Source organism: Falco rusticolus, chromosome 4 (assembly GCF_015220075.1).
Source record: "Falco rusticolus isolate bFalRus1 chromosome 4, bFalRus1.pri, whole genome shotgun sequence".
In the NCBI taxonomy this organism is placed as follows: Eukaryota; Metazoa; Chordata; class Aves; order Falconiformes; family Falconidae; genus Falco; species Falco rusticolus.
In genome coordinates, this window is record NC_051190.1 from 14,347,563 (window position 1) to 14,372,639 (window position 25,077).

At 43.5% G+C, this 25,077-nt stretch overlaps 1 protein-coding gene across 2 annotated transcripts in view; it reads right to left on the minus strand.

Moving 5' to 3' along the window:
• Positions 1-5,588: 5,588 nt before the first annotated feature.
• The window catches only part of FHIT (fragile histidine triad diadenosine triphosphatase), a 613,983-nt gene continuing 594,494 nt past the window's right edge, over positions 5,589-25,077 (minus strand). For both annotated transcript variants that reach the window (XM_037385512.1, XM_037385513.1), the window contains 2 exons: positions 13,425-13,528; positions 5,589-5,908 (listed from right to left, as the gene is read on the minus strand). In XM_037385512.1, coding sequence (XP_037241409.1) covers positions 13,427-13,528 — 102 coding nt within the window. In that variant the 3' untranslated portion in view covers positions 5,589-5,908; positions 13,425-13,426. The remainder of the gene's footprint in view (positions 5,909-13,424; positions 13,529-25,077) is intronic.

Genomic DNA, 25,077 nt, shown 5'->3' on the forward strand with positions numbered 1-25,077 from the left:
AAGCCTGGGAGGGAGCAGTATTTTGTACTGAGCTAACCCCTTGCCCCATCATGAGCCCAGGTTCGGTCCCAGCCCTGGTTTGAGCCCCCTGGGAACAGCCAGTGCTGCAAGAGGCCATGCAGAGTGGGGACTGCAGGCGGAGGGTACATGGGGGGGTCTTTGCCAACTCGCCGCATGGGTTGCAGCCAGCAGTTACCTCTGGGGAGCTCTGCCTATGCAGCCTGCAGCCATGCACGTGCCCCAGAGCAGACAGAAGTGCCCCGAGTTCCTGGTTTTACAGACCAGGAGACTCGCAGCAAATGCACTCATGGACAAACCTTTGCAAAAGTGCATATTTTTCTTTCTTCCCCTTTTCTCTGTGCATCCTTGCTGTGTGGAGGTGGGGACATGCAGCGACCTGAAGGTCCTGTCCCTGCCCAGGCTGTCCAGGAGGAGCTCTGGCAGCACTGCGATGCACCGGGGCCCCTCTGCCACCACTTTTTCATGCCGCTCTGCTGGGGCTTAGCCGGAGCCTGGGGAAAATGAAGCGCTGATTTAGGCTGAAAGGCCAGTGCTAGCTAATATGGGAAATTACTCCAGCAATCATCACTCTTCTCCTGTCACTATGGTGACAAAAGAAATGACAAAAGCCTGAGCAGAAAGAGATAGAGTGACACAAGTAAAAAGGGACAGAGCAAATGCTCGGCAGCTGTGGCCGGTTCGGGAGCAGAGCTGAGGAGGGAACACACGGTACTCAAAAACTGCGCCGGAGCCACCTCTCACTGAGGGATGCAGCTGTGTCCCACCTGTGCACGCAGGGCTGCAAACAACACAAGTACTAAGCCCTCATTATACCAAGTGCAACAGTCAATGCAGCTTCCACAGGCCTAAAAAAAATTAATCCTGGCTGTAAAAGGCTTTTATGCCACAGCTTTAATCCTTAATGCACTAACCATTGATTTTTGCACCTCCTCCCTCCACAGCACTTGTTATTTGCCACCTGCCATAAGGACAGGGTCTGCAACCAGCCCAGCCTCCTCCCTATGTTTCAGCTCTGAGCAACGCTAGAGGACACAGCGAGGATGTCTGCGCTTTCCAGCCAAAGCAATGATCACCCATGACCGAGAAACACATGTCCAAAAGGAAGGGGAAAGCCCAGGGGGACACACCTGGAGGCAACCCAGAACCAAGAGGAGCAGCTGAAGGCAGGCCAGTGACTCTTGCTGCTCGGCCCCTTGTCTCTGCAGCGCTGCTGGTCAGGTTTATCTCAAGGCCATTCCAGCACCTACCATCTCCCCATGAACAGACATGGTTGCCAGCTCCTAGACGCCTAAACAGCACATTTTAGCTGCTCAAGGAGAGGAATAACTTCACGAAACTCCAAATAAGTGGTAAGTAGCAGCAAAAAGTGCAGGTCCAAGGGCAACTTGCCCAGGAACCCAGCTGGAGAAGGTGCCAGCGGGTTGGTGCCCATTCTGCAGCGAGACTCCTTACCCTGGGGGCCAGGAGGAGGTCACCAACAGATCAAACACAGCATCCAATTACTTTCCCACTTTAAGTTAAATTTTTATTTTCTTGGAGTCACTTTCAAAAAAACGGGGTTGGGAGGAAAAAGGGTGGAGTGCAGGGGAGAGCAGAAGAGGGTGCTTGAGGGAACAGTGGAGAAAATGTTCACCCTGACATGCCAAGCCAAAAGTACCCCCTGCCCCACCAAATCTTTTTTTTTTTTTTTTCCCCCTTTTGTCAAGAAGGAAAATTGTATTTTCCAGCCAGCTCTATTCATGAGTGATTGTGCAGAGCTCTGCTAATGGGCTATGCCAAGCTGTGGTCACCCTACAGAGCTATTGGCAGGAGAGGTGGCAAGTTGGAGAGGACTACAAGGGAACTCTGCATGATATTTTTTGATGAGCTGATTATTCAGAAATTTCACAAGAGCTGAAATACATCACTCTGTTCTGAAACTCACAGCCCTGCCAACACACAGGACAGCTTACATGAGCAGCAGCGTTTTCTCCTTCACAGTGCTGCTGGCCTGTGCATTAGCAACCAGATGCAGGAATCGGACAAGACTTTTCAGCAGCCATCGACAGCAGTGACAGCGAGAGATGGAAAGTGGGTAGAAGGACACAGAAAGCTGAGATAGAAATGATTTAGGTACTTTCACAGCTGTCACTATGTGAGTATTTGGGCTTGAAAGTTTTTCATTAGCTCCATGGGTACTAGGACATAATAATTTTTATTGCTTTACAGCTAGGATGTGAGATCACCCCCAGATCCCACATGTATTCAAGTATTCTTATTTCAGGGGTTGCTCAGTCCCCAGTCACATTTCAGGGTGCTATCACAAGCCAGGAGCTGACCTTGACTCTCCCCGTCGCAGCCAGGAGCCTCTGCCTTAGGCATTGTCCTGAGTCTGCAGCCAAGTCAGGCTCCCACAGAGAATAAACAATCATTTTCCCCTCTCTGCACCACTGATTATAAACAAAACACGGTGTTAGTTGAGCACAGGATCAACTGAGAGCATGATACCTGGGGGGGTTGGGTGCGTGTGTACTGGAGTGGGTTAGAAGCAGCACAGAGCTGATTTTGGAAATACTGCACAAAGACTCCAAGGAGCTGATGGGGCATGTCCCCAGACCATTGATCTGTCAACACACAAGCACCTTTGAGCTACCTGGAGTGGCACCGACTGTCCCCTGGAGGAGCAGAGGCTGAAGCAAGACTGGTGCTGGATGGCAATTAAAAAACACCCTCCTGCTGTACTCACCACCTTTGTTGTAAGCACTGTAGAATCCCTGCCTGCCTTAGTGCAAGCAGATTTGCTGTAGGTCAACTAGACTGTCTAAAGCTCTCTTTGTGCACCAAGAACCATAATTGTGGTCCAGGCGAGCATACTAGAAAGCCAAGTAGAGTCATCCAGAACTGGGTGCCTGCGACCTTGCACAGCATTGGCCCACGCTGCTGCCACGCCAAAGCCTTCAGGGACCATTCCTAATGGGTTTGCCCAGCCCTAAAAATGTACATGCATGAACCGATGGCTGCCAGGTAGCCTTCTCTCGGGACCGGGTACCCGGGCTGCCTGGCAGGGCAGGGACCGGGTGCACTGGCTGATTGTGTGCTCCCAATAACCCAGCCATTCTCCTACCCGCAGGACTAACCATGCCCAGGACAGCTCTTCTGCAATTTCTGTTTCAAGGCAGGCAGGGGAACAGGGCACGTGGAGCCACATCCTGCTCCCAGCCTGGTCCTACAAAAGTGAATGAAGAGCACTGTAGCGGAACCGCAGCTGGTTTACTAATGAAAATAGAGGCACACAGCCACAGGCACTGCACCCCCTTGGAGGAAATGCTCACTTCAGCAAAACAAACTTTTGGCAATGAAAAGAGTCTGGGAGTCTTGCTTCTGTATAAGAACAGGGAAGAAGAATCCGAGCCGTGTAACAGCAACCACAGTTAGCTCTGTCCTGTTACGAAGCCACCCCATTGGGACCACTCCACTTGCACCACATCCATCTAAGCCCCTGCATGTGCGATTTTTCTCCTGTTTTCTGCTTTTGGTGGAGGAGCTCAGCACTCTGAGGCATCCCCCAGCCCAAAGGCAAGCCCTGGGCCTGACCATAGCAAAGGCAATTATTTAAGGTTTTAAAGGACAAAGTTGGTTACAAAGACCATCAATGCCTTCAGCACAGCATATCCTCACATTTCCAGCAACTGCATCTTTGTATGCAGCACCCTGCCTGTGGAAAATTAAGTCTATAGGAAGCGTATTAATGATCCAGACACCATCCTCGAGACTCAAGTCTTATAAAAAGGGAGGGTTTACGCCACATACTGCTGCAGGATGTCATGTACTTCATGATCTGCCTTTTCTAATCTCGCCTTATCTCTCACCCCAATCCTTTCTCATGTCCCTCATCTATTGCAAATTCCCTTTTTAAGCTGGAGTGAAGCACATAAATATTTTCATGCTGCATAAATAGGTTGTTTTGTGCATAATGCCACAGGCGGCTTTTTTTTTTTAAAAAAAACAGGTCCTTTAGTGCTGTGATAACGGCCTCCTCATTTACACAAATGAAATCTTCCATACAGCTCAGCACTCATCTGCTCAGCAGCCCCCATGCAAAATGGTTGGCGCAGCGCCCACTCATCACAAGCCACAGAATTAATACAGAATATTCCATACTTAGTAGGAAGCCACTGAGCATCAGGTTTGGAAATACCTTGCACACGTAACGGATGCTCAGCTTCTCCTTGTAGCACTCTGCTGGCAGTGCCACTGTTGTCTTCTGCCTATGTGAAATCACAGCTACTTTAAATATTACAGTGCAAAAGCAGAACTGTTTGTGTCGGGCCCATTTGCCAGCATCTTTGCCCACCCTGCCTGCTCACCTTTCCTCCTCTGTCACTTCTTGCCCCCTGACCTTCATTTCCTGTTTATTCAGTCCTTGTTCAGGGTCCAGAAAGTGCAGACACCATCAAAATGGACTTCTCGTTTACTCTGCATCGAAAAAAAGATAGTGTTACAATCTCTACAGTTTTTAAAAGGGCTAATGAAAGACATCGGTGGCCACAGTGGGTCATGGTAAATCTTTGAAACAAACTGGCTTTTCAGGAGCAGTATTTTAACAGCACCACCATAAAATCTAGAATCAAACATCAGTGATTTTGTTTTAGTGTTTCTATTTATATTTGACCCGCACAAAGACTTCAGACCAAAGGACTGAATTCCTCTGCAGTATATAGCAGAGAAAGACTTAGGGAAAATTATGAGAGTTCATCCATTGCACATTTTCATACTTCTCAGGTCAGGCTGCAACCCTTTAGGACATACTATTGTGGAGCATTTTTATTTGTTCTGGTCAGTGACCACACTGTGCTGTCAGGCATGCAAAGCACTGCCAGGCTCTGGTTTGGACCTGACCCTGACCTCCTCACAAGCCTTCAAGCAGACTCTGTGCCCTACAGCTCCCCTCAGCACGGCTCTTACTGAAAGGCTTGGTTCAGGGGACACAGAAAGCTTCAGTTGTCACTTCCCTGCGATTCAAGAGCAAGATTACAGGTGCTCTTTTCATGCATATCTCACGGTCTCGTTTCTTCTCTCCTCCATCTGTTGTTTGACTACTTTTCCCTTATTACACGTTAGCAATCAACAACTAACACGCGTGGTGGGTATATTTCTGTGCAGGGCTCTGAGCGCAGCATCTCCTCCTGCCGGAGTGTTCCACACGGGTGGCTCCCACTCGTGTTGTTCGTTGCTGCAAGCAGGACATTAGTGTCAGTCTAACCCTAATGCGATTACTATGCCATTAGCACCTTTACATATTCATTGATTTGCAGAGGTGGTTTATACCACCTTACGCTCCAGAAGCACTGTGACAATGAATTAAAAGGAACAGAGAAAGGGAAGATCTTAGGAAATGTTATACCACCTTACCTGACAAAACGGTAGCTCTCCAAGCTTCTTTTGGCTAGTCTGTAACAAAGCCTTAGGTTTTATGAATTGTCATACTGCTAAAAAAATAAAAATCTACTTTTTCTGTCATACACAATAACTGAATCAAAAAGTGCAACACAGAGTAAATGCTTTGTAATATACCTAAACACAGTAGCTACCTGATTTTGCTAGCACTTTATTTCAATTTAGGCCAAGGGACAATTTAAAAAGATTCGTTCCCAAGTACACAATTCAGAAAAATATGAGTTACTACTCAGAGCAATATTTTGAATCAGTGCTGTTAGTTGTCTTAGCTGAAATTCAACCTTGATGATATCCAAAGGTCCAATAAAATTTTTCATGGAAGAATCCCATATTTGTAGAACATAATAAAATTGCTCAGCTGCAGCTCCAGGGCCACTGAGAACCGGAGAATGAGGTCTGTCTTTCTGGGAAGTTTCTTATGTCACAGGATATTTTTCAAACACTTTGTTACCTGAGAAATACCAAACATAACAGATAGTTACATATAACAGTATCTCTAATCTTTGTTAGTAAGATAAAGTGTAAGGCTGTTTATTGCTAACGACTTAGGTGCTCATTACTATGTTCCAACAGGAAACACTGACAGCGACAGGCAAAAGGAAATGTTCGGTGTTAAATCCACACACAGCACATTTTGGCTCCTATTATAGCCTGTGCAATAGAGAAAGGAGAAAATCTTTGCACACAACTATTTTAAAATTATATATCAAAGCAAGAAAGAGGACCATTTGTTTGATTTATTATCTACTTTTTCAATAAAGTTCACTTCCAAATAAAACTAATGCCTGTCTTTCACATTGCGCTTTTCATTCCTAACTCACAAAGCACCCTCCAAAGGAGGTCAGCAGCATTTTACAAAAAACAAACATGAAGTGAAGCCACCTCTCTGATGTCCCTGAGTAAGACAGCACAGTCCCCAGCTCTGTTGACCGCTAGTCATAGGAACAAAGGATTAGAAAGGGCATCTTGTGTCATCAAATCCAGTTTCTTACTCTTCAAATCAATTTTGCTATAATAACCTCATGCAAGAGTCTTTGGGGTGCATGATCGCTTATATAAGCTCCCTGTAAATGCTCTTTCAAAATCATCATCTCTTATGTATCCTCATCTAGGCTGACCCTGCCACGGGACTGTACCTGATGCCAAGGTATTACACACCAGTCATTTGGAACCATCAGCCTGAAAATGCTGCAAGTCTCACACACTGGAGAATGAATGGGGTATTTCTTCCCATTCCTGCTCTGATTTTATGACTCTCTTGGTGGTCCATCCTAGTAAAAGACCTGTAATAGGTGCCACGACAGACCTAGATGGTGTCCCCAAAGCAGAGAAATAGAAATAGCTGCAGCCAACTGCAGCTGCAAAAACGGCGTGCAAAATCCCTGCACAAACTCGGCACAGTTGCTATTGCAGTGCTAACTGGAGGGCTGCAGCAGCCCCAGACATTAACACAAGTGGGGCATTTGGGTTTACCGGGCACATACCTGCCCTTTTGGGTAGAGATTGACATCCTGGCAAACAAGGGAGCCTCAAGTATGCTCAGTTCAATATATTTCCAATGTCCATCACCCGCTTCCTTTTTCAAATAACTACTTACTGGAGAAATTATTAATGCCTTTCCACCTACGCAGCCTAGATATCAAAACTCACACAAAGGAAGCTTTCAAGCTTTGAGGTCACTTTTGAGTCGCTGGCTGGAGTGTTCCTCTGGACAGTTCTATTATGCACCAGCTACAGCAATAGGATAACACAACAGAAACCTTTGCTAATAACTGAGCGTGGAGTGGGCTTTTTGCTTGGTATCTTCAGTTTTGTACCTTCACTTCAAAGCATGTTTAGAGCTGGCTTCAATACTTGGAAAATTATTTCAGTTTATTAAATACAAAGCTGTTACTCAAATGTTACACGAGGGCACGGCCCCCAAACTCGTTTCCCCGGGGCTGTGTGTGAGGCTTGGATCCTTGCTGCTGTTGCGGCTGCAACTCCCCAGCCGCCCACTTCTTTGTTTGATTGTCTTTTCTCACTGAAACATATGTTTCCCCTTTCGATGGCATTTTGAGCAACAGTTTCCATTGTATGCCCCTCTTGACTGGCAGTTTGATGGCAGCCTGGAAATTACTTGGCACATGTTTTGCAAATCTGCTTGAAGGAGGGTCTGGCTGTTTACTATCCTTTTGCAGCTTTGGGGGCAAGAGATTAGCACCATTTTAGCACAGGTTTGAGTATAAAAGTACTTGACCACAGTTGATATTATCCTTATTTGAAGCTCAGCATTATCCTGTACCTTGACTCTTTTATCCCAGGTCCTGGGACACGATGTCTATCAGTTATTCTTGGCTTTCCCCATTTTCCTTTCATACAATGCAACATACATAAAGCTTAATGATGAACCAAGAACAGATCAGACTGAAAATACTTGGCATTTAACAGACAGCCCAGGTAAGTATCCAGACCACTGGATGTGCAAGTTAAGAGAACATCTGGCCCTCTATCAGCTTCCTTTGCTAACAGTAATGCACTTGCTGCTTTGCCTTTATAGGGTACAATCTTGTCTGTGTCTCTGACCACGACTTTTCTACTGTAGCTATACTCGCAGGATCCGAGCAGTGCTGTATGGGATTCATATACTCTTTACAGGTGATTTAAATGGCCACCTACAGGGAACTGGGAGTCCAGAAAATGAGGTGTATAGCTTTCAGCACGGTACTACTCTCAGCCTCAAAATAAAGCCCTGGAATACATATGAGGGGGACATTATGTTTATGCTGGCCTCCCACAAGAGAAAGACATTTCGCTTGTAATCATAGCTAACTCCATCGCAGCTTTGTTTTCATAAGAATAATGACATGCTTCAACCAGAAAAATAATCAGCCTCGACGCTGAGGCTGCTGTGCATTAGCACACCACATTTATTTGGGGAAGCCTTTTGCCCTGAGCTTTCTGGAGTGGGTATTACTGCTGTACACAATCGTTGCACTTCTTTTGGCTTTTTACATCTTCCCTTGAAGAGATAACTTAATTCCTGTGCATAAACCTTCTCCCTGCTGCAGAGGTGGTGGGTCTGGATTTTACACTTAAAAACACCAGCATGGGCCAGATTATGTTTGTCTGCTGGATTTGTGTTGATATAAACTTCTCTTGCATTCCATTGAAATGACAAAAAGATTACTTTATATATATTTACTGCAGAAATGGGGAAAAAAAGCATAGAACCTATGATATGATCCATCTTCTCTTTGCTATTTCCAACTACTAAAGCATAATGTCACACTGAAACGCACACTTGGAGTGCTGCATTCGCTTCCTCTCACAGATTGTTGTGATGTTTTCCAAGGTGACCTTTGTAAAGGTTTCTTTTCAAGCTTATATTTCACTCTCAGGTCATAACACTTTCATACAGACACAGAAACCGTCAGCTCCTGCTTTCTAATTAATGGTTCTTGGAGGCTTCTGAGTGGGGGATATAATTAATAGCACTTAAGTCTGGAGTGCAAGAGAAATCTATAGCTGATTATTAGGATGTGTATTTACTTAGGGATTATACACAAACAGCTACTAAGTGCAGCCATGAACAGCTCTCAGCAATGCTCTGAGAAATCCCCAGGACCAGACACCACCTTGAGTCTGGCTCCAGTGGAAGCACTCCAAAAATTCCCCTGCCTGTAAAATGAGGCTCTGAAACTGAGGGGTCCCTGCCTGCTGTACCCCTTTTCCTCTTCTCCCATTCCCCATACCAGAGTCCGCAGCATGTTGTATTTTCTGTGACTCGTGGGGACTCTTGCCAACAGGCTGCCTACAGCGGGGGAGCATCTACTGCTGAAAATACCTCTGACCACATCTGTGTTATCACTGTGGCACCCACCCAGGGGACAACCTGTGCTGGGTCCATGCTGCAGGTACAGCATCTTCTGGGGCAGACTGTGTCCTCACTGCATGGCATATGTCCCAGTTCCACTCTGTGGATCCACTCCAAGACATAGTTATTATTTCATGGTTCTATTCAGTTTAAAGTACCAGAAATAATAGGAGGGCTTTTCTTAAAGTAAAGCAACCAAAGAAAGGTGGTGCAAGCCATCTTGTTGTACTTGCTTAAATGTAAGGCAAGCGATGGGATTGCTCTGGTACTCCCTTTCATGCATACAGCATGGATTGTTAGAGATGCCAGTGCGAAACCAGATGCAAGCCAAAACACCAGTTTAAATTCCCACTGGTCAGCTGCTGCTAACAGTGGTTATTTCCCTGCTGAAGTCAATAGAACAGCATCTTTCCACACATACTGAGATCTTGGTGCAGAAGAGGCAACTGTGAGACAGAAGGAGCACTCTCAAAGAATGAGATTGTCTCTTTTTCACAGTGGGGAAAAAAAAATAATCTATATTCTCTGACAAAGTTGAAAAGACTATATTCTCTAGAAATATTGCCAGGCTGGGGATAAAGGGGAGAACTGACTTCAGAAATCTTGCATGACTACACAGCCTGCATTATTTGGAGAGATTTTAAAATGAATTTTGCATGTTGAATGACACAAAATATTTAGATGGTTAAGCAATTAAAAGCTATTGAATATTTGTAACTCAGCAAGCACTAGGCAACAGAATATCACTGTCAACTCCTTTATGCAAAGGGATGTTTTGACACCATACTTAAGACTGACTGGTTTTCTAATGGCATAAAACTATTACTTCAGTTATACATAAAATAGGAAAACTTCTACTGAAACTTGTACAGCCTGGTTCTTTCTTCAGAAACAACAACACAGAGTGAAACTGCCTTTGAAGAGAAACATTTTTCATATACTATCTGAAGGTTAGTAACTCTTTTAATCTTTACCCTTTTTTCTAGCATATGTAACTTAAAATGCACAAAACAGACTATCGAACCACTTATCCAGCTACAGACAGATAGAAAATTTAAAAAGTGACTCTGAAAACAGGCTTGGAAATTAAGATGCTGCATCAAATCTTGCTCTTTGAGTAAAAACTCTTTCCCCCTAGATCCACCTCAGAAAGCAACCAGTTACTAAACACAGCTGACCATACGACAGCTGATATTAAACAAGTAATGGCTCATGAAGAGGTCAAATCTTGGTGTTACTAAGCAAAAGAGCAACTAACTGGGGCAATTATTTATTAAATACCCCATCCACAGAAAGTTTATTTTCCTTTTCTTGTCCTCCTCCAGAGCCACATAAAGTTCTGCTGAACTTTGGCCCCGCAGACACAGTCCTGCGAGCAGCTCCACAGAGTCTGCACTTGCTGGGGGTGTTCAAGAAGTGAGAAGTCCTTCTAATGAGATAGGATACAGTGACATGGGCACAAGCAGTGAAAGACTAGAAACACGTACAAACCACAAATTCGCTCACTGATTTCAGTTTCATCCACTCAAGGCAATTGCACACACAAATAAATTATTTTAAGACAAGTATTTTCTCAAGCGTGCAAACTTAGCAAGGCTAAATGGGGTTCATTTCTTTGAGCAAGTGGCTGGTTATTTCTGATCATCTGGAGACTGGTGTAGAAGCACTGAGCTGTGGCAACCCAACCTGCCAAGAGGGATCAGCACCAGCAAACCTAGTAGGGAGAGAATCAAGAGCTTCTTCCTGCCTTGTTCTAGTATTTCTTAGGAAAAAGAAAAGTCACCTGCAAATCCTTCTTGAACAGACAGTCTACAAATACAGGTAAAAGGCGCTACTGTACCTGGTCAAGACATACAGCAGTTGTGACAGTTGGTGAAAGACTTGTGATAAATGTAAGAGTAACTGGGAAAGCTCTGAAACCCAGCTCAATCTGTCCAGGCTAATCCAGCTGAGCTGGGCTTCTTGGAACCAAACACTTAAGTAGAAAAATAATGCATGAGGCCTTAAAATTTTCTATTTATTGGCTCCAGCACACCCACATTCAGCTCTTTCTGAGTTTCCCTGTGCCGCCTGAAAGAACTCAAGTCAAATAGCATCCAGGTAAACTTATAAATGGCAAAATAAATCCTTTGTAGGTAAAAAACAAAAATAGCTTTGAAGAAGGATGCATATAGCCTTGTTAATTTGCCAAATGTTTTCAATCTTCATTACTTCAGAAGCAAGGTTAAGAGCATAGACAAAGGTTGAGAAATTCAGAAGGTGCTCAGATACACCTTTATCTTAGTTTCAGAGCCTTAAACCTCAGAAGCAAAACAATGTCGGGGGGAGAGATTGACAGTGGTGCCTTGTGTTGGGAATCTAGGGTTGGAAGGACTGCCTGTACTAGGCAAAATACTCTCATGATAATGATGCCAATAAGATTTAATTTACCAGTATCAAGAGGTCATTCATGCAGACATACACTGATTTATTTTCATAATAAATGGAAATAAAAGTCCAGCCACATGAATTTGCTTGCAGGAATGAATTTAAACCCTCTATCCAGTTTTGTGTTTAGTATCGAAAGAGCCTAAGAACATTTTATTGATATGTGGGGATTTAATCCTAAGCCCTTTGAGAATCTCTGCAGAAAATCATTGCAAATTCATTTTTAACCAGACCAAAAAAACCCCACCAAATATATAATGGGGAACATCATCACGTTGGAATAGGGATGTACCATTTTATCCTAAGTGCTGTTCATTTGCTGCTGCGCCATTGATGAAGCACTACATAATGCCTCTGTTAGTAGAAAAGAATGCTTACATATGCATTACCTAAGAATATGCTCTTTCTGGCTGAGTAAATAATTTTTGAAAAGTATATTTCTAAGAAGGTGAAAAGTGAGTGTCTAAATACAAATCCAGCAGCCACTGTGGCAACTTGCCTGTGTAGTCCAAACCCTGCTGCTCCAAGCCCTGGAGGACCCTAGGTCCCAGGTGCTGAGGACAAACTTCCTTCACAGATGGGACAGTGTGTGTTACACAGCTTTCTCTGTGCCAGTCCACAGAAGCGTTGGCACAGCTAAGTTAACTGGAGAAGATGAGAGCATGGTCATCATGCAGAAAAAAAAACAACTGGAGAGTCCAATGAACCAGCCCAAATGGAGATGCCAGAATGGCACTGGAGATGAGAGCTGCCACATGCACACTGTGTAGTTTAGCTCAAGATTTCTCAAGCTGAGCTGCAAGCAGTGAGTCACAGGCAGAGAGGAGGGATATTTATGGCATTTCAGTTCGTCAGAGGAAAAAAATATGAAACAGTCACAAATGACAGAGAAATGAGAGTGCTGGACGATGGCAGACGACATATGGGGAACAGGGAGAGGGAGGTTTTGGCATCATTGCTGCAGTGTACGTCCCAGCGTAACTCATATTGATCTCCGGGGGCCAGTTCACTTCTACTGGAAGAATCTGGCTTCTGGGACTCCAGGTACAAAACGAAAAACTCTCAATTTCTAGAGCACCAATGTTAGTGCCTGCCAAGTGTTTTCTTTTTTTCTGTTTCTCCCTGCAAACCTCTTTTGCTTCTACGGCCAGTGGAAAATTTAGCAGAACAGGCAGCTTTCCAGCAGGCATAATTTTGAAAGTTGAACTGATCAGATGATTTAAGATTTGACAGATGAAGTTAGCATTTGTTTAATCACTCTCTAGTCTGAATTCTTCTGGGATTTTGTATGTATAGGTGCATATGCATGTCTGGGTGTACACAGACACACCAGTTTTTAGCTCTTCATAGAGGTACCAAGGCTATTTTCTGTTCTAAAACCAGAGGGAGGATATGTTAGTTTAGACATTCCTCTTAAGCAGCTGATGATGATTCTAATTTCCAGATTTGTTATTTTTTGCTGTCTGGAAACTAAATGCTCTAGGATGATGCTGATTTGTTCAAGAAAGAGAACATTATTTCAGCCACTGTAGGAGTGTTCTGTTCTTTTGGAAACAATACAAACTGCAGAGCTCTGGTTTGCTTTGTTCTATTCTGCATCTTCCCCCTCTGACCTCAAGAAGCCTGTGGAGGCTTGAACAGAGTTTTGGACGTTGCAGGAATAAGTCAATATGTAAAACTTTACCTTTAATTTTCCTGAAAATACTTCTTCAGTATTGCTGCTTCAGCTGCCATTTCTTCTTCTGTCCTCCACTTGTCAGGGGAATCCTCTTTGTCATGTCGTTGCAACTTTTTTGAGGAAGAAAGAAGAGAAAAAAGAACAGTTAGTTGATATCTTTTTTCTAGTTTTATTCCTAAATTCAGAGCATGTCTGTATGTAACCAATCTAACTATCCACATGTCTGTGGGACGGAGGGCCCTGATGATGAAGAGATGAAGATTACTAGTTTAGAGTGGTGACAGTAGTTAACTGGCTCTGATGGATTTATGACAACGCAAGGTACCAGGGTGAACTGTAGGCAGTTGACAGAGTTCACCTTTGTGAATTGATGGTCAGATACCTTGCAAGTCTTTGATGCAAAGCTGGTAGGTAAGTTAATAGGATAACCAACGCACTCAGATATTTTGAGGTGCCCATGACATCAGTGGAGTGAGCTAGGCACAAGCTACCATGCCAGAAATTCATGTAAAACTTTCTCTCTGGCTTTTCCCTTGCCCATGGGGCCACCTTTCCCATCAAAGTCCTATTGTTATAACAAGGCCCTGTTGCAGCTCTTTCCCACCAGCAGTTTATATCAGGAGTTTTCAGAAGAGATACGTTCCCTCCCTGCATGCAAGTTATTAGTCCTTCCTTGCCCTTGCTGAGAGCGAGGCACATCCCTGGTCTAGAAACAAACCCTGTTATTTTAAGCAAACTATATTTCATTGATGATTTACTAGGGAAAAAGATCAAAAGTATGCGAAACAATTTTTGCATCTAGGTTGCATAATATGCCCACAAAATAAATTATAGCCCACATGCAGTATTAAGTAATATTTTTTCCAGCATGACAATTTTAAATACACATCCTTTGTCTCTCCAGAAGAAGGGAGAAGCTGCTTGTTTTCCCGCTTTCCAGAAGAAGGGAATTCTATTTTATGGCAAATAAAACGTGACAGCACTTGAGTGACTATTTGTACACATGTCCACTCAAAGAATCCCTGACACTCAAGGGAAGGCCACATTTAGAGCAGAAACATTTGCATTAACAGCCTAAGTATTGAGATTTCTAGTGCGTCTCTAGGTACAGAGCACAGCACAGATTGTGTTAACAGTATCACTGCTGCTGAGGAACGTTGTATCGACTTTTTGTTAAAGTCACAAACAAAGTTGGAAACTAATGAATTTATACCTTTTATTCCTGTACAAATTTTAGTAGAGAAGGTGAAGAAGTGAAAAACCAAAGATGAAGCAATATTGAACCTGCCAAGCAAACTGCATTACTGTATATGGCATGTTTAGCAATAAACTAGGATTGTTAGCATACATCCAACTCAAATGCTTTTATTTGTGCTGTGTTTCTCCTACTCTGAATTTCGCTGCCAGCTATAGTCCTATGTAGGTTTATATTCTGCAGCACAGATTTCTTCCTGCTCAGCAGATGAAGCTGCATTAGAAAGCTATTTCCTTTCATGCCAATACTTTACAGTAGCTGCAGGCAAATTAAAGTGTATTACTGTTCTCGTAGTAGAGAACTAATCTTCATTGTTACATTAGCTCTAGGTGTGTTATAAATCCATCTTGTAATAATGCTACAGAATTAGAGAAAGATTTGAAAGCCATGAACTGGCACAACGTATACACTGTCAACCCATGTCCTTTGCGTCCATGTGCCTGCTCTCCCCCACTGTACACACCTATGTGGTGTATAGGTACCTCATCTGAGCTGGCAGTGAGAGGGAGTTATAAGAAACAGCATACATCATCCTGTACTTTCCACGGCCTGTGAGCACTTACACTTCACAAGAGGATGCACCAGGACAAGCCGAGTGGTGGTAAATCAATTGTCTGTCTGAGGTGTGAGCTCTTTTTCTAAAAAACCAATGTCTTGCTCATTAGACCTAACACCAGCAGGAGATACAGCAGGCAACAGCTAGCAGGCAAGGGAGGGCAGCCCCTGCTCCTCACAGCCTCCTTGTTTCACCTGCAAGAAGTGCTTTTGGTGATGTGATTTGGCTGCTGCCCTCCCCTGCTATCCTGTTTCTGTGCAACCCAGGTGAGAGCTGACTCCAGGAGGAAACCAGTAAAGCGGGGATTTGACTTGTAGTTTTTATTTTTGTTTTTCCTGTTCAAAGAAACTGAACAGTAATTAGAAGGCATATCCTGAAACGGCTGCTGTTGTCCAAATTAAAACTGTGTGAAGTCGCAGACCATAGTGACTTCTCAAAGCTGGCAAAGGAGAGGGTTTCTTTTGCTACATAACTGCTAACCTTTCAAGATAATCAATCTTTGACTTAAGGTTAAAACCTTAAGCTGCTCTATGGGGAGCAGCAATGCTCTGTGAAACTTGCCTTCAAACCCAACCAACTCCAGCAGCCCTGGCTCCGGGTGCACAGCCCGCAGTCCCAACAGCCTGCCCCAGCCTGGCACAACAGCGCCCGAACACCCCTCACCGCGCTCTGCCGCGGCCACGCGCCCCTTACTGAAAACACGTATCCACAGTTTGTGGGCACACTGGGTATGGCGAACAACAGTCTGCGGTGTTAAATCACTGCCACGGCCAATGTATTCATGGTTCAACTGACTTATAGACGATATTATGTCACTACGAAGGCGCTGTGTCTACCCTAACAGGATCCCAGAACTATTCTGAATTCAACCCTCTTAGCATGTCAGTAATTTCTGAAGTGCAATAAGCAATTAGCACTCCAATGCCACTTAGTCTCTGATATTATCTAACCACCACTGTGGACATTTGGAAGACTTCTCCAGTGGCCACCTACCCTTCTCCCACCACCCTGCAGCTCTGACACAAGCCAAACTGTATAGCCGGCTACTCTGAAGCCAAATAGTTAAATTACGGATAACCTTTTACTAGATGATGTTCTGGATGCCGAACATTATGCAGGTTTAAGATTAACAGTACCAATAGATGAAAGGCAAATAAATTAAGGTCTGCTGATACCACCTCTAGCTCAGGGATTCTACATGCCACAAATTAATGGAGTCTGGAAATCACAATGGAGGCACATCTGTGCATCTGCCCAGTTCTTCAGATCTTCTCTTCTCTTCAGATCTTCAGATCTTCTCTTAGCAGCTGCTAATGGTGATCTGTGATCATAGAGGAGTTGGTCTCACCTGGCTATTTCATGTTTTCTTATGTAACATACTTTTCAAACAGGTTCAGATCTCCACGTGAAGACCTCTGTAAGCAAAACTACTTTATTTAATTTTTTTTTTTTTTTTTTTAAGAGCCTAAACCAGTCTCCCTAGTATTCTGGCTGTTGTAAAACAACATTCAGGAAAGAAGAACATACATATTTCCATATTAAATTGTATTCAAATAGAATTCAGGTGGGAGACACATGTAACAGTCGATACTTGTTTCTAAGGGACTTCTGTGCCTTGGAGTGTGCTTCTATTCACATGCACACCCAAGTCCCAGCCGTGCATTTTGCAAACATTTGACATGCTATTGAAAGTTTGGATTCTACAGGGGAAGCAATGCTCTCTCACACCTGGAGAACACTCCAAAGTTCTGCTCAAAGGGGAAAAAAACCCTCTCTTTGCCAGCTATCCATCTGTAAAAACCAGTGATTCCCCTTGCTTTTCTGCCCAGTCGGACAGAAAAAGCCCGAGAACTTAAGCCGACATCCTTACTCTTCTATTCAAACACAGACTAGCTTGAAGTCTGTGATAATTTCTGTAGAACAATTCTACTTCTGCACACTCTGAAAAGAAAACAAATGAAATTTTATCCAAAGCCCCACATCATCTGCCTGACACTATTTTCTGTGAAAGATGTTTCGCCTGGGTTTCCCTGGACAATCTGAACAGTGGTGGGGACTGACTGATCCACAGTGTCTCAAAACCACTTTGGCTACCTTCTCTACAGTTCCTGGGACAAGGCTTCTGTGTTACCCAAACACTCCTAAACAACGACCATTGTCCTTCTTGCAATAAACGCTTCTAGAAGAAACTGCTCACCTTCAGAATCCTTTCCCAAGCAAACGTATGCATTTCCAGTTGTGATAAGTAACCGCTAGTTCAAGTGACATGGAGGTAGCACATGATGAGGTTACAAGAGTCACTTTTGTGCAAAACACTGAAGCAAAGGGGACAGATTTTGCTCAGGGTCTTCCAGGGACATCCATGGGGTGATGGGGCTACTGCCAGGGGCTGTGGCTGAGCTCTGCTGGCACGCCAGGCTCTCCTGACAAGCACTCTTTGGTGGATAGCTGGAGACTTCTTGTCTTCCCTGAAACCCAGATCCCTCAGATGTGGAGCAGAAATGCGGGGAAGCACAGCCTGTCCTCAGCAATGTTGTGGTAATGTTGGCCAAAGCTGGCCAAACACAGACTAAAATTTACAATCTCTACAATAAGTGAAAGAAAGAATAATTAGGAAGCTATAACAATTAAAATAAAATAAAATAAAAAAAAGCTATAAGCTTCAGGCGAGCCTGGCAGGAGCGGAGACAACAAATACCAAACTACAAGGGATGGATCCGCATGGTGGTTTATACTGACATGAGCTCAATCTTCTAACTCTAAGCCAATCCTTCCCTTCCAGGCTGCATGCCAGGAAGGAAGCAGCATTTCTTGGTATCTGGACAGCAACTCCTCCTGCAGGACATGGCACAAGGGCTGGGAGGTGGGGGTCTGCCTACACACAGCGTTGCATTGCTTCAGGCCACAGGGCATGCCAAGGCACACACAGTCCGTAAAACCTTTTCTGTACAACTCCAAGGTAGTTACCAATTTAAAACTGCTGGTACGTTGCCTGTTTTCACAGAAGAGGGGTGATGCAAAAACACCACACCAGAGAGACAAGATGTTCTACTGCAAAACTCAGAAAGCCCCACATTCTCTGAAGCCAAACCCATTGCTGTATTACAGGAGTCTCAGAAGCACAACCATTAAAAATAAGGTAAGCAACCAAACTGGCATAGCTCGCGTAACTTCGAAAGGATAGGAAGAGAGAGCACCAGTATTTCTTTTAGACAATCTCTATTATGCTAACTTTTTCTTTTAATATGCTGAACAAGCACCGAGACACACATTAGTCAATTCTCTAATCGCAGCTGCCCAGCAAATTACACACTGTATCTGCTCAACATTCTTCAAGCACTAAAACTCTTGTTTATAACTTAGTACATCTTCTTGCCTTGCAGTATAAATAAACACGCTATTTCTAAGATATGCCCTTCTTCAAGCAGATCATTACTGATGTCTGACTTCTTGGGCTTCCTGATAAATTATCCTCTTCTTTCACCTCAAGCAGAAAATGCTCTTCCACCAATAATCTATGACTGTCAGTCTTGATTACTTGTAAACAGTGGAGCTCTTTGAATATTTCTGCTTGTGAAAAGTGTTCATTTTCTCACTCCTGTCTCCCAGTGTGAGATGCTGGCAGACCTGACAGCTGTGCTTTATGTTATTTTATTAAAGTTGTTAGTGCTGCAGAATGGTCTATGTTTTTATCACTGCAATTCTTAAGGGAAACACAATATTGTTTTATAACACATTCACATTGGGGAACCTCTGCTTCTTGCCCTTTGTGGAGAAGCCCAGCTCAATGCAGCAGACTACAGGGGACCTGGGTCTATGACTGACTGGTATTTGAAGTAACATCTATATTATGGTTTGTTCTATTTATGCCATAATACCAGTAGAAAAACAACCCGTGTCAATATAGGGCACTAGCCAAAAGTATTGGTAAAGAAGCTTTTGTGGTAGTTAGCACTATTCTCACTGCCCATGAGTATTTACTGCTTGATAGTTAAGAGTTTATAACCTCCAATGCATTTAACTAAAAGAAAAATTACAGTGATGGAGAACAGCTATGCCAAACTGCAGCAACACAACAGAGCTCAACTGCTTCAGCAATTGTAAAATATAGTATTATCAAACCCAGCAGCCAATAGCAACAAAAAAAACAGAACAAGAACAAATTTTTGCCAGCAGTTTGGATCAGATATTAGGCATTACCCAGCTGCTGGTATGCATTATTACCAATGCACCTTGGGATACCCAGGCATCATTTCCACACATTTCCCACACTTGGGTGAAATCTGCAGAGTGACATTTCAGATATTCATCAGATCAACATGTGAGCCATGAGGAGGCTGGATGTCTTATCCCCTGTCTCCAGTGGCAACTCTTTTCCAGAGATGGGAGACAAAAAGAATCCCAGGGCTGCTACATGTAGTTTTTCCTCCAACTCCCTCATGGATCCAGAATCTTGTGATGAACACACACCCCCAGCACATCCTCGCCCCCTGCTCTTGCGCTGCAGCGAGCAGCTGTGGTGGGGCTTCATCCAGAGCATGCCACCACATGGGAGGAAAACGTGACAACTGAGCTGGCTATAGCTCCTCAGCCTTTTGGTGATACTAAGGGCGTCCTGGTGGCAACTTCCAGTCATCTGAGCCTCCTCTTGTTACTGCTTTTACATCAATCTAACTCCTGAATTGCCTCCTTTGCCTTCTTGTCCCTGGTCTTGTTCTCCTGTGCTTTCTTTCCTCTCACTTCTCTTTATATTTAGCTTATATCCTCATCGTAAAACTTCATTTCCACCCCTTCCCATAATACAATTGTGATATTTACTTCTATTATCTGTACCCTCCTGCTATGCTTTAGCCTTTCTTCTCCCTCTGCTGTCTTGCTGAAGGAAGTGTGGGCTTTTTGGTGGGCAGCCTCCTCTGCCAGCCCATGCCTTCTGTCTCCACCTCATTTGCCTACAGTTGTGGTTTGAGCCTCAACTTGACTAGCAACATAAATTGAAAGAATAATTAATGAAACACAGAAGTTTCACAAAGCAGCTTCTCAGGGATGCTGCAATCGCAGCTTCTCAGGGATGCTGCAATCACATGGCTCTAAATCCTACCTACCTGGGGGTAATCACCGCAGAAGCTCCCAGCTGTGGGCATGGCCCAGCTGGATATTCCCCCCTGCAACTGCTCCGGGCAGGGCCCCAGGAAAGGCAAAAATACAGGCAGAGAAAAAGCATTGCATGCTCCCATTTGACCACCGACAAGATATTGCTTTAATACAGTGCAAGAGGCCTGGCTTGCTGATACAGGATCAGGATGAGTTTCCAAGCCCCTTTTACCATTGCTTCTACTCTGCAGCTCAGGCAGTTCAATGCTTTCTGCATCTCTGGGCTCATCTCCATATTTAATTACTGCTACAAGACTGCTGTAATTTAATTGCTCTAATTTACAGTGAACACTGCAGGAAAAAACCCACATCCTATAATTTTCTCATCTGCTGACTTTGCTTAAGATTCTATATCATACCAATATCTGCATTTGCATAAATCACAAATCTCTGATTTTGGGGTGGTTTTTACTCCCTGCGTTAAATCTGAGTTATTTAAGGAGATGGAGAAGAAGCTCAAGTTGCCTGCATTCTATATGAGACACAATTTTTTAACTATCTACTGGAAAATCCTCCTCCAATTGTTTCACCACTTCTGCATGAAATACGCTGCTACCTCACAGCTGCTGATATTATTGCTGCAAAGCATATATCCCATTGGAAACCTCAGTTTTTCAAAGCTGCGTTTTAAAGAGTGGTGTTTTTTTCCTCTCCTATCGACTCTTTGTCATAGTGGCTGCAAATATTTTTTCAGTTTTATTGTTGTGCTTTGGGGAAAGACTTGAACCTCACACTTCACGTGGACATATGAGTAACTGCACCCTTTTTAGCAAAGCACTCAAAGAGAATTTTGTGGAAACACGTAAAGGTTAAGTAAAACCCTTAAGCATATGTGTTTAAGTGCTTTGCTAAAATAAACTCTGCAAACACTAGTTTCTAACAATTCTGCATACAAAAAAGAATAAATATAAAAGGAATCCTAAGAAATTTTCTTTTGAAAGTATGAGACACAAGCAAGCCCACAAGCAGAATGACGGTTGTATAGAAAACACATTTACCATTCGGCAAAATATGTAGATTGCACTTTGAAGAGCTCAAATCTTGACAGATTTCCAGTTTGGCTCCAACTAAGATAAAAATCCTTGGAAAGTCAACATATTACAAAGGAGATACTTGAAGGAATATTCACTGGGGTAAGAAAGTCCTGCCAAAGACTTGGAGAACTGCTATTCACAACCTGATATGAATCCAGGACAGAACCTATAGAGATGTTTGAATATATTTTCACTGTGCCCATTATCCTCCTAGTTATCAGATAATGTTAGAAAGACCTCTGCAGTACTCCTCACCTGGGAAGAAAAGGTAGATGATTGTGGGGAGCTTCCTAATGACATTGGCTAGAGAGGGTTGCCTACACAAGAGAAATGTGTTGTATGGAGAGCCAGGTAAGAAATGGCAATGTCATCAATGTGATAATGTTGGAGGAAATGCTACCCTGTTGTGCATAGCCTGCCATGCAACATTACTCATTTGGAAAAAGGCTATTTTTAATCAAGGAAAAGCACTTTAATCAAGGATAGAGTCAGTGATTCAAAAATTTCATGCAGGTGCATGTATTACTTGACTGAAAGCCTTTTCCCAAAAGGTCAGAGCTGCAGAGCGATGTGTATGTCCCACTCCAAGAGCAGAGATAACCTCGAGGCATCTGTATCAGGCTGATGTATTCTGGCTCCCAGCGCAGGGAGTTTCAAAGTCAGAACTTCCCCTGCTAATCTTCTTAACTTTAGACAAATATTTGCCATACCCTGAGCACACTCAGTAAGATTCATGACATGCCAAGGAAGACACATGTGTTAGGGAGGTTGATTTGGTTTATTTGTTTTCTTTGTATTTTTCTGCCAGCACAAAGGCTATCAGCTGCAAGTCCTACAGCGCAGGCACAGAGCCGACTCAGCGTGCAGAGGGACATGCAGAGCATGCCCCCATCTCCCGGGGGGAGCTTCACCCACCCTGCTCACCACATCTCTCGGAGCTGCAGGGAAAGCCCACAACGGTCACAGCAGAGAGCAGATTTCTTCTCTGGGGAATTAGCCTATTCATATTAAACAAATGCCCACCCCCTCCCAACACTTTCTAAAATTAAGAAGAAAACATTCAGTCAATGTGTCCTGGAGGAACTCATACTCTGAGTCACTCTCTCTGCTGACTGTAGGAGGATTTTAAGGAGACTTCAGTTGTCTAAAATGACACATACTGCAAGCTTGAGGCAAACCACTGGGGTTTCAAAGCTGCTTTTGCGTGTGCTTCTCAGGGGACCCCTCACCAGCCAACAGATCTTCCTAGGATAGCCCTGTCTGCTTTCCCTGCGATGCTTAGGATCACAGCGCTCCTGGATGAAGCTACATCCTCAGGACAGGCTTTTCCCCCAGGCATCCCTCAAATACTTCTTTAGCTTTCAGCCTTGCACACGCCAGGCTACCTCACCTCTGAGATTGCCTCCCCGGGATTTAAGCAGCCAATACCCTCTAGTAGGTAGGTACTAAAATAGGTTGAGGAATAAATTGCTCTCATTTAACATTCACTCCAAAAAATACGGCTGCATTTATTATGCAGCATATTGTTTTATATACTGTTTTGTTATAATAAGTCATGTTTAAAATGTCATGACATTTAAATCAACAGCAGTAAGAGGGAAATGCTGAAAAAGAGCAAGATGATCAAAAAGGATTTGAAAAATCTTGGCGAAACATTATGGGCTAAACAGCCTCATTATAGTAAAAATAAAGTCACAAGAGAGCTTAAAACTCATCTATATGAAACCTGTTGTAGAGAAACCCACTCTGTCCCCCCAGGTCTCTGTGTCACTGTGGCTGTCCCCAGGTCCAGTGGCCGAGGAGCAGGTGCCACCACCAGCTGGCCAAGGGACTCGGGCACCTGCAGCAAAGCCTTCTTGGTGCTCTGCCTTCCCTTGCATGATTAGCCTTTCTCTATGCTGCCCTTTGCCACTGAGCCACCGCAATACTCTGGAAAACTATTGAATACGTCCTTGGAACCTGTTAATGCCATTTGTCTCAGTGAGGAGCTTTATTTCAATGACTGTGCTAAGTTATATGAATGAACTTTACATATAATATAAAAGCCTACTTTAATGTGGCTTCATAGCCTTTGAGGAGACACAGAGACTATCCGCCACTGATGATCTACATGCATAATGGCAAATTTTCACCAGAAAGCCTTTTAATGTTTAAAAAAAAAAAAAAAAAAAAAAAAAAAAAAGATAGCTTCGATCAGAGGAACTACCCTGTTTCTGCATATTCGGTGCTCATCTTCTGTATCAGGTCTGGACCCATATGCCAGCATCCCTCACTGCTGCCTCCATGCTCCCTTACCCCCCACCAAGGGAAAAAACAACAACAAGTGCAACAACAAAACAGATGGTGATGCCATGAAACATTAAACCCAATCCCAATACCTGAGCCATACCATGAATACTTCACCGAGGCATGGGGTAGAAAAGACAAAAAAAATGACCTTTTCTATGATCTTAAGGGATATCTAACCTTGTAATTTGTATAGACACACCAAAGACACACAAGAGGGAGACCCAAACTACTTAAAAGAAGCTGTGTATATTTTTATAAATTAGTATCTCAATGTTCCCATTATAGCCTGCCAATATGAATGACATTTACTCTTGCTCTGAAAAATGAAAGAAACTCTAAAAGACCGACTGCATTAAGAATCTATTGATATTCCACTGACCTAGTGACATAAGAACCAGACAAGTTTTGTCAAGGGCAAATGCCCCAGAGTCTGCAAATTCATCTTTTAAAGTAGCAGTAAAGTGGAAAAAAATATCTTCAATGTCTACAATATTTATAAAATCAGTGGAGGCTTGCAATTCTGGATGTTATGATGGAAGTGGATGGCACCAGACACAGATAGGGGAACAGAACTGGAGATTTCAGATGGTCAGTCACCTCTTCCGGTTTTCCCACTTCAGTTAATATAGCCAAAAATCTTATGCAGATATTCTCTTAAGAAACATCAACACGGGATTTTTACCCAATTTCTTTTTTTCCTGTTGTACAACCTTTACAAAGATATGTTACCCATAGCAGAATATGGTCCAAGATTCTGTTTGGGATGGATGGGTGCAGAAGGAGTAAGCTTTGCAAGAAGTCCCTGCGTTGCCTTCCCAGCAGCAGTGGAAAGACCCAGACAAGGGAAGAGCAGGGAAAATGAGGAACAGTTTGGTATTGTTCAAGCAGGCTCCTTCATGCATCAGATAAACTTCTTAACTCATACACTAAATCAAATGGGAACAAAATGTCACAGGCAAGGGGCCCAATACAGGAGCTCTTATTTACTTGGTGAAACTCAGACTGGGATAACAGGGGCTTTTTCAGTGGGCGGAGGGGCACAGGCTGACTTCACTTGGAGGAGGAGGAATCTATTTGCTCCTCTTCCAAGCTGCAATGTTGGCCTTCTGTTCAAATTCTTTTTCTGGGGAATAAGACCACAGTTGTACCCACATAAAGCCCACGCCGAAGAACAGGGACAGTATAATAGGCTGGGAATATAATATTCTGCAATTAATTTCAGTGAAGGGACTGTGAATTTGGGGTGAATTAATTTTAGCTGGATACATGTTGCAGTTAATTAAGGCTGATAGCTTCTACTAGTAGGAAGGTGTTTTTGATGAAAATACTTTGAAAAATCTTATTAAACTGCCTGGGAAAAAAACAGTTGCCATT